This window comes from Eschscholzia californica, unplaced genomic scaffold (assembly GCF_041429995.1).
Source record: "Eschscholzia californica isolate CP2 unplaced genomic scaffold, dmEscCali1.0.p SCAF_3, whole genome shotgun sequence".
NCBI classification, from domain to species: Eukaryota; Viridiplantae; Streptophyta; class Magnoliopsida; order Ranunculales; family Papaveraceae; genus Eschscholzia; species Eschscholzia californica.
Window position 1 is genome coordinate 6,280,237 of NW_028238420.1, and position 10,295 is coordinate 6,290,531.

At 39.0% G+C, this 10,295-nt stretch overlaps 1 protein-coding gene and 1 long non-coding RNA gene across 4 annotated transcripts; one reads left to right on the top strand and one right to left on the bottom strand.

The window, feature by feature from the left end:
* Nucleotides 1-659: 659 nt before the first annotated feature.
* Nucleotides 660-6,339, bottom strand: LOC147548008 (uncharacterized). 3 transcript variants are annotated; one of them, XM_086670748.1, is made up of 2 exons: nt 6,036-6,339; nt 660-4,853 (listed from the first exon to the last, which is right to left on the bottom strand). In XM_086670748.1, exon 2 carries the CDS (start codon nt 4,388-4,390, stop codon nt 2,744-2,746), a length of 1,647 nt encoding a protein of 548 aa, XP_086526874.1. In that variant the 5' UTR covers nt 4,391-4,853; nt 6,036-6,339; the 3' UTR covers nt 660-2,743. The 3 variants fall into 3 exon arrangements, with proteins under 3 accessions (XP_086526874.1, XP_086526875.1, XP_086526876.1); XM_086670749.1 differs by lacking the exon at nt 6,036-6,339 and having other exon boundaries at nt 660-4,146; nt 4,201-4,855; XM_086670750.1 differs by lacking the exon at nt 6,036-6,339 and having other exon boundaries at nt 660-4,137; nt 4,192-4,458.
* On the top strand, nt 4,470-6,339 carry LOC147548009 (uncharacterized). Its single transcript, XR_015238152.1, has 2 exons — nt 4,470-5,372; nt 5,570-6,339. It is a non-coding gene; the product is annotated as an uncharacterized LOC147548009 (long non-coding RNA).
* Nucleotides 6,340-10,295: the final 3,956 nt, after the last annotated feature.

The window sequence follows — 10,295 nt, forward strand, 5'->3', positions numbered from 1 at the left end:
TCTCTTTCTCCCTCTAAAACAGTAATGTAACTCTTCTTTTCTCTCTCGAATCAAAACAGTAAAGAAATAGAGAGGTTTCAACCGATTTTATTAATTCAAAAATACCTCTCTCTCTCTATACAACTCTCTGTTTCTATCTCTCTCTGTTATCTCTCTCTCCCTTACTAAGAATAAAGATTACAAAGATGAAGAAGAAGAATAAGCAGAACAGAAACTCTCTCAACTTTCAAAACTTCTCTCTCTCTCTCTCTAGCTCGGTTTTTTTAGCTTTAATGGCCGAGACCTGTTGTAAGCCGTGGAGAGATGTTAATCTTCTGTTTTTTTTTCTCTCTCTCTTTCTCTGGTTTTCCTATTGATTGAGCTTAAAGAGAGGATGATCCTCTTTGACCCCCCAAAACCGAGATGATCCTCTCTCTCTGTCTCTGTTTTCTTTTATAATTTCATGGCCGAATCGAATCTCTCTCTCTTCTTTCCTTTCTTTTCTTTTCTTTCTTCTCTTCTCTCTTCTTTCCTTTCTTCTCTTTTCTTTCCTTCCTTCTCTGTTTCTTTCCTTTTCTCCCCATCTTTCCATTTCTGTTTCAATCAGTCGGAATCTTGAAAAATCTCGGTTTTAAAAAGAAGAAGCAGCTCTCGGTTTTATAACAGGAAGAAGATGATGATGACGTCAGCTGACGTCATCAAACTCGGTTTAAAGCTCGGTGTACCTCTGATGAAACCGAAAGTAGCCCACTTTGTTTCTTGTCCCTCCGATTACTTTGCTCGATGCGCACCACGTGTCCTTCTTGACTCTTGGTCCACCAAATTTGACCCGAACTTTGACTAGCTCTATTTTACTCATCCGGACTCCGATTCCACTTCCGCTTTCGCCGATAGATTCGTATTAGACTCTACTTTCACATGAGCACTAATATTGACCAGAATACCTTTGTCATTAAAATGACCAAAATGCCCCTCAAGTATGTCTTTATCACGATGTTTTTGCATCGAACTCCATAAATGAGACCTGAGAAAGGAAATCAAACAAATCATCAGAGTAACCGCTCGAACTGGACTAACTAACCCGAGTTAAGAGATTCAAATGAGACATTTTGATGTCTCATCAAACATCCCCAAACTTAGATTTTGCTAGTCCTCGAGCAAAACAGAAAAATAAAACTAAACCACTTTCACCACTTTCGTAGGGAATCACGATTGCACTTAGCACGTGCAACAAGCCTTTAAACCTCTAGGTTACCCAAGAGGACGAGTTTTGTCTCGTGAGGGTTTGCAGTGAATATACCCACAAAATTCAAATATCTCAAAATTCCAAAAGGGTTAAGTATGACATGAACTAAAAATGTTTATCCGGTAGATTTTCGAAAGTTAATAGAAATGAAATCCAAATCGACCAAACCATACAAATGCAAAAAAAATCTCTTCACTAGTAATCAAGACTCGAAGTGCACGTGACCAGCCAATATGAGTATCATTTCGGTTCTGAAAAGACAAGACCTTGATTACTGTCTCGATACATTTCGCCTCGACTACTGCCTCACGGTCATACACTCAAAAATTAAAGTCACTCAGAAATGGCTCACTCAATGTGCGAGTATGAGTATGAGAAAAAACTCAACACATTACAAAAGATGGACTAAATTTCTTTATGAACGACTGATCTCATAAAAAGGAAACAACCACTAATATGGAATGGGGAAGCTAACCTACTCTTCTCATCTGATCTACTATCTAACAGTGTTTCCTAAAGGTCAATAGAAACTAGTGATAATGTGAACCAGAACTCCTGAGAACTTGACGTCTTCAAATCTTCAAGAATTTCTTCGAAGGATAAACACTTAAACTAAACAAACATTTTTTTCTTTGATTTTTCTATTTCTTTTCTCTTTCTTTTTTTTTTTTTTTTTTTTTTTTTTTTTTTTTTTTTTTTTTTTTTTTTTTTATACGACTCATAATACAAATACTACTTTCTTCACATTATTCTTTCCTTGGTAATATTCTCTTCTTTTTGCTTCATGCCTTATTCTCAGGGTTCTAAATGATGGGTGAGGTTCCTATCTTCCTCTAGTTAACACTGTTTTCAAGTTTCTCAGACTACAAGAGAAAGGTTTGCTTCCTGATGACATCCCTAGTGGTTGTAAAATTTGAACTCAAGAGATCAAATGAGTTCTTCTTTCAATATTGCGAGGTTGAGTAGCTCTTCACTCTACTCGGAATTAGCTCAGAAGAGATCACTCAAAACAACAAGAAAGGCTCAGAATCTCACATAGGTTAAGTCTCCACTAATGATCGATTAAGTTCTCTCAGAAAAGTCTACTCTTCACCTATCTAACACTCACATGGCTAGTGCACAAACAACCTCAAGACTCGATATTCGTGGAAAAACCTTTAGCAAAAGTGTAGTACAACCAACTAGACTCTATGACCATTAACAAGCAAAAACAACTAGACTCACATTTTTAATCCAAAAATTTAAAATTTTGAAAAATTTTGAACCCTTTTGAATTTTTGAAATAAGGACTTAGCAAAAAATTCATTCCCCTATCCCCAAACTTAAACCGAACATTGTCCTCAATGTTCTGAAGACTATGCAAAAAAAATAACAGGATGAGGGAAAGATATTACCTGATTCCAAGGTCCTATGCGTGGGTTGCCTCCCAGAAAGCGCTAAGTTTAACGTCTTCAGCCAGACGAAACAGATGATTCGACAAAATAAAAAGGATTAACCTACTGGATTACAGATATGTGATTAACTGTAAACCAATATTCGATACATCTGTGGGTCCACCCAAAACACAAATTTTTCAGTAAACGATAGTCTCACATTTTTGTGAATTGCAGAGAGTGCATGTGAGACTATCAAAGAAGAGGGGCAATCCCCAAACTTAGTGGATGCACAGTCCACTAAGTAACTATAAATACTCGGACCAATGACTAGAAAGTCATCAAAAGGATCGACATAACAATGAAGGGCCAATATATCCGTCGAAGGCAGAAAGTCATCTGCAAGTTTAGTGGATAGAATATCCACTATTTCCATAGACGTTCTCGAGGAGACATCTGAAGTGTCCCAAAAGGGATCAACAACCGAGTCTGAGACCATGTGAAAGGTCAAACTAGACTCTAAGGGTAAGGCAATATGCTCGGGGACCACGTCAAGGTCCATGGTTTCCTTAGGTAAACAGTCTGACAAACTATCTAACATGTCTCTACTGTCATCAATGTCCTCAAATACATCTGGAGTCTCGCAGTCATTCATAATATCATGCCTTCCTAGAATTTCATCTAAGGCTGACTCCTTACAAATCTCAAATGTCGGAAAGTTCAGAATAGTGTCATTCCCAAACTTGCTCATAGCGCCGTCATTCTGGATATCAACGTCTAATACAGTCCTATCATGGTGAGATGACATAGGTGGAGGAAGCAAGACAACAAGGTCATCAGACCTTTCAGGCTCTAGGGTATTATCAGTAAATTCATCGACATTTAACTTAGTACTAGGGTTAGACGTATTAACCTCGTCATCGTACCTAGTACCTTCCTGAGTTTGGGGTGGTGAACCCCCTTCCTCGTCGGCGAATAACTGTGACTTAAACATTTTCATCTGTTGAGCCAAGGACTCAGTATCCTGCTGCATTTGAGTCGTAAATTGTGACATAATCTCAATAAGACGACTCTCGGACTCTGATCGAGATCTATCTTCAAGAGTCTCCTCGTAATAAGGTTCGCTAGTGTAATTAAACGTAGACTCTTGATAATAACTTCCTCCGTACATATTAGGATCATACCTGTCTCTAAAGTCATTGGTCTCAGAATAGTGTGGACAATAAGGTCTCTCATATATATTTGGCGTCGGACCATATCCATCGCTAATCGGACCATTTCTACACATTTGTTGATAATCTCCTAATGTCATATGAGATTGATCAGGCTCATATGGTCTACTCCACTCACTAATCGGACTGTTTCTAGACATTCGTTTATAATCCTGAAATGTCATACCCGGTCGGTTAGGCTCGTCTCTACACATCTGCTGATAATCTCCTAATGTCATATGAGATCGATCAGGCTCATATGGTCTACTCCACTCACTAATCGGACTGTTTCTAGACATTCGTTTATAATCCTGAAATGTCATACCCGGTCGGTTAGGCTCGTCTCTACACATCTGTTGGTACTCTCCTAGGGTCATACCAGTTCGGTTAGGCTCAACTAGCCTATTCCCCTCGTTAAGTCGTTGACAATCTCTTAGAGTCGTACCACGTTGGTTAAGCCAGTCTTTACGCAACTGTTGGTATTCTCTTAAGGTTATATCAGTTCGGTTGATGACGGGTCCCTTTAGATCAAGGTCATCATCATCAACAGGGTACGTCCAACCATTAGAAAAATGCGCCATGATGGTCAGGCACGATCACAAGATGAGAATTGACACTTATGTAACTAAACTTGACTCCTTTCTTTTGGTCCAAAATATATTTTTTTTTTTTTTTTTTTAATTTTTTTTTTTTTAACACGAAAACCGAGGAAGCACTACTAAGATCTTATAAAAAGTACCCACTAACAGGGGATTCGTGGGTGATTAGAGAAAGTTACCTCCCGTTCAAGACGGGCGACGACCTTTGTAGACGACCCGGGCCACTTTCCCCGCGAGTGTTCGAACCCGAGGCTTCGTTTTGGTTTTTCGGTTACAATTTATGCCCTTTAAATTAGGGTCAAAACTTAAATCCAAAAATAAAGTCTAGAAAGTCTAAAGTCTCTCTCTCACCAAAAATAAAATAAAATAAAAATAAAATAAATGTAAATTTCTTCTTTTCGACTCCTCCTCCTTGTTTGCGCCTTCTCTTTCGCTCCTTAATGCCCTAAACACCAAAAATAGAGAAGCAAGTCAAAGTGGCCAAAAATAAAAACTTACCAAAAATAAAAACTTTCCAAGATTAGAACAAATTTAAAACTAGTCCCCGGCAGCGGCGCCAAAAACTTGATGGGCCTAGAAAGGTTGCCCTAAATAGGTCTACACCCGCAAGTGCACGGGTGTCAAGTTGTAATAATTTCCGGTAAGACCGGTTCGTTCCTCAGAGACTAGTTAAACCTATTCTAAGACTTCGAAGTAAGACGGTTTTGAAAATGGTTTTGGTTTTGGTTTAAAATAAAAATAAAAATAAATAAAATATTAAAATGATTAAAAAGGTGAACTCAAATGGGGAGAAGTCAAATGGGACGAGAGCCTAGGATTTTGGAATCCACTCTATAAAATCACTTTTAGAACAAATAATTATCTAATTAATTCTCTTTTCCTATAACTCAGAATTTCGGATAATGAACTATCCTAATTCCGGGAGATGTCTTCGTTAAAACAGATAAATCATAACAATATAATTGTGTTTATTTTGAAAAACGAACCTCTAAACTATTATCTATCAAGTGATAAGTATACACCATCAAAGGATTTAACCTAAGCATGATGTATCAAACCTAAAAGTATAGATAATGAATAGAAAATATATTTAACAAACTAAAACAAATTAAACTATGAAGCCTAATCAAGAGTAATCAATCGAAAATATATCTCTAAAAGATCAAAAATGAGTTTCATCGTAAAATCCTAGATGGAGAGTCTTAGCTAATCATGATCGAGATTTAAATAAATATGAATAATAAAAGAGGGAGAAGAAAACTTAACTTTTTCGCTATTTCAGAACCAAACAGGGCCTTAGGGAAAGATTTTCCTTCTGTTTTCCCAAAATTCTGCCAAACAGACCCGTAGGGAAAATTATTTTCTCATCTTCCCGGAAACGATTTCCAGGTGAGAAAATAATTTTCCTTCCCTGGTTTTTCTTCTCCTTCTCTGTTTTCTCTTTATTTCTCTTTCTAAACTTTCTCTTTCTCCCTCTAAAACAGTAATGTAACTCTTCTTTTCTCTCTCGAATCAAAACAGTAAAGAAATAGAGAGGTTTCAACCGATTTTATTAATTCAAAAATACCTCTCTCTCTCTATACAACTCTCTGTTTCTATCTCTCTCTGTTATCTCTCTCTCCCTTACTAAGAATAAAGATTACAAAGATGAAGAAGAAGAATAAGCAGAACAGAAACTCTCTCAACTTTCAAAACTTCTCTCTCTCTCTCTCTAGCTCGGTTTTTTTAGCTTTAATGGCCGAGACCTGTTGTAAGCCGTGGAGAGATGTTAATCTTCTGTTTTTTTTTCTCTCTCTCTTTCTCTGGTTTTCCTATTGATTGAGCTTAAAGAGAGGATGATCCTCTTTGACCCCCCAAAACCGAGATGATCCTCTCTCTCTGTCTCTGTTTTCTTTTATAATTTCATGGCCGAATCGAATCTCTCTCTCTTCTTTCCTTTCTTTTCTTTTCTTTCTTCTCTTCTCTCTTCTTTCCTTTCTTCTCTTTTCTTTCCTTCCTTCTCTGTTTCTTTCCTTTTCTCCCCATCTTTCCATTTCTGTTTCAATCAGTCGGAATCTTGAAAAATCTCGGTTTTAAAAAGAAGAAGCAGCTCTCGGTTTTATAACAGGAAGAAGATGATGATGACGTCAGCTGACGTCATCAAACTCGGTTTAAAGCTCGGTGTACCTCTGATGAAACCGAAAGTAGCCCACTTTGTTTCTTGTCCCTCCGATTACTTTGCTCGATGCGCACCACGTGTCCTTCTTGACTCTTGGTCCACCAAATTTGACCCGAACTTTGACTAGCTCTATTTTACTCATCCGGACTCCGATTCCACTTCCGCTTTCGCCGATAGATTCGTATTAGACTCTACTTTCACATGAGCACTAATATTGACCAGAATACCTTTGTCATTAAAATGACCAAAATGCCCCTCAAGTATGTCTTTATCACGATGTTTTTGCATCGAACTCCATAAATGAGACCTGAGAAAGGAAATCAAACAAATCATCAGAGTAACCGCTCGAACTGGACTAACTAACCCGAGTTAAGAGATTCAAATGAGACATTTTGATGTCTCATCACCCACGAATGGCCAGGGTCAATTTCGGAATTATTTGGTTGGAATCAAGAGAAAATCGGATACAACTCCCACTCGAATCGAGGTCCAAAAACTAGCTCGAGAAGGCCCGGGATAAGTCTCAGAAATAGCCCATGACTTGGTCCCGGCCTAGGCCCATTAAAGCCTTGAACAAGGTTCGGACATGTCTCGGCCCAAAAGCCGGCATCTCCCGGTCCGAGTTCATCTCGGCCAAGTCGCGTCCTGCTGGTGAACCAGGACGCTGGTCCTTGCTTCAGACGCGTCTGGTCCAGGACCGGACCATCTTAGTGCATCTCGGGTAAAATCGAGATGCATCTAGGACAACCAGACGTGTCTGGTCGAGTCCGAGCAAGCAGCTCGAACTCCCAGACCAAGACGTTGTTGTGTCGGGTGCACTGGACGCGTCTAACGCGTCTCGGAAGTTAACCTATGGTCTCGGTCTCCAAGACCGAGACCAACTCGGAGCAGTTGGACGCCTCCAACAGCTTTGGAAGCTTCCGAGACGCGTTTAGTGGAGCGTGAAGGATATATCGGTTCGGTCTGAAGGAGATGTCCTTCGACCAAGATGGCAATGCAATCAATTTGTCAGCTAGGATAACGATGAACTCATCATGAAGATCATCCAGTCCGGTCCAATTAGGGGTCATAATGCTTTGCTAGAAGTCAACTACGATCGTCGGATCACTTCGCTGATTCGCGGCTAACATGGACCGGATCTACAACAGGTTACACATAAAAGGGGTAACTTGATCGGAGAGATTTGACTAGTGGGAGCTAGGCTTAAGATGGATCGGATCCAACTAAATAGGCCAAAAAGGTTTGAATGGTGATTCAGAAGAAGATAAAAAGAATCGGGCTCAAAAGGGGTGCCCGGAGTAAGGCTCCTTGGATCGGGCATATGATGGCCGACCAAGGTAAGTGGGCCGGCCAGATAAAGCCCATAGTGGGCTGCCCTGGCCGGCCACACTAAAGGGAGAAAGCCAAAATACCACAAAAGGGTATTTGGTAATTGTCTTTTCTGTGACCCGAAAAATAGAAACTTAATGGGATTATGATGCTAATTAGGATTTGTCTGTATAAGGGTCATTAGAGAACAGAAACTAAGAGAGAATTTTCTAAGAGAGAAAATTATACATCTTTTATCTCTCTCTCTCTCAATATACAGCTAATGGAGAGAGAGGAAGTTAGAAAAAAGCACAATTCTATCAATCTAGTCAAGAAGAAGGGTTCTTCTCAACCTTCCATTAAAGTCCTAGTAGTCATTAAGGAAGGGAGATCAAGTCAACCTACTCGGTGTCTCAAGTAGAGGAGCGACAATTGGAGCTCTCGATCTTCACACGCGATTGGAATGGTTCGAGGGAAAAGTAGCGAATAAAGGTTAGTTTTTCCCAATTCTAGTTCATTGTTTAGTTCATGCTTATTTATCCGGAATATCTAGTGTTAACATATGATGTTTGAGATTCCGCTTAAAACATTAAATAGTTGTATTAGATACACATAAAACCCTACAGAGCGGTCCGGCCACGAAGCTTCCCAAGCATCTTGGCCGGTTTTTAAAAGTTTCCAAAACTTCAACCGTGCACCTTCCTCCTTTTTTTTCCTTTTGCAACTTCTAGTTGTTATTCCCCACTTTTAGAAACCTTTCTAAAACTTGCCAAATTTTTATTTCAAACTTCTAAAACTTGAAAAACAACTCTAAATCAAACCAATTTTGGATAAAAACTTGTGTTTTTGAAACTTTTTCAAGAACAATTTTAAACAATCTTTAAATCCCATTCAAAATTAATCAAATTCTCATGTTTAAAATCCTTTTAAACACATCTATCTATCTGGAATAGCATAGATGGATCCGAACTTAGCCAAAATTCGCTATTTGCAAGAGGCTCTGAAGCCACTGTTGGGTTATGACCTCTTCTACTAGCGTTGTATGTGGATAACTTGACATTTAATGTCAAATACTAGTATCCCAGGATCTCATGCATAAGTAATAATAATGAACTAAGTAAAATACCACATAAATACCTTTATCGCTAGTTTTCCCTCGAACCTTTCCAATCGCTATTGAGAAGACCAAGAGCTTCAATTGTAGCTCCTCTACTTCGGACACCGAGTAATCACCTTGATCTCCCACCTTGTTTATTAGCTAGAATAACAATGGTGGTTAGATGAAGAACTCCTTCTTCACTGACTAGATAGATGGTTATGAGAATTAGCTCACTTTCTCTTCTCTACTTGATGTGGTAGAGCAAGAAAGCTGATGAGACATGAGAATGTCCCATCTGAATCTCTTAACTAAGGCTAGTTAGTACAATTCGAGCAGTTACTCTGATGAATTGTGTGTTTCTTTTGTCCAGGTGTCTTTTACAGAATTGACGTGTAAAACGGATAAGATCGTGAGAAAGACACACTTGAGGGCATTTTGGTCATTTGGAGGCTAAGGTATTCTGGAAATTTTAATGCTCGAATGAAAAGGATTGTCCAAGGCGAGCCCGTGAGTGAAAACGGAGGTCAAATCGAAGTCCGGATGAGTGAGTTATACCAGGTCAAAGTCAACCGGTCAAATTCAACCGGTCAAAGACCAAGACGGACACGTGTCGTTGATCGTACACGAGTATACTCGCGCGCGGTATGCTCTCGGGGTATTGCGGTACATGATTTGGGTGTCAAATAGTGGAGAGATCAGGTATATGCGCGCATAGTATTTTTGGTGCTCCCGGAACACATCTAATGGACAGAAAGAAGGGAGACTAAGATTGGGCGGTCATTTCATCTTAATTTGCTGCTCCTGTGATGCACCAAATTACTCCTTTGAATGCCAACGTGAGGTGAAACTAAAGAAGCCAGCAAATCCTTGTTGATTAATGCCAAGATTTGAGATTTCCTTTTCCTTAGGCATTTTAAATAAAGTATGTCAAAGAAGATTTGGAAGAGATTTTCTTATCTCTTCAATCCCTGGAAATGTAAAGATAGATAAACTGATTCTTTGAGAGAGAAAAGGAATGATGAAGCCTTAGAGATTATCTCTTATCTTGTTACCATTTCCCTTTGACTTGTTTATAGAAACAGATTTTGCAAAGAAGAATGGAAACAGAAAGAATGAGCTGGGAGACAGATGAAAAGAGTTTCATTCTAAGAGAAGGAAAGACGAGGATTTTATTAGAGATGCTAGAAAGAGGAAATCCAGAAATCATGAAGATTTCTGTTGTTACAAAAGCCGGATACCTTTATCTATCCGAGAACAGTAATTGTTTGGTACAATATCCAAAACCGAGATTGAGTTTGATCCGATTTAGAGAGGGAGGGTGT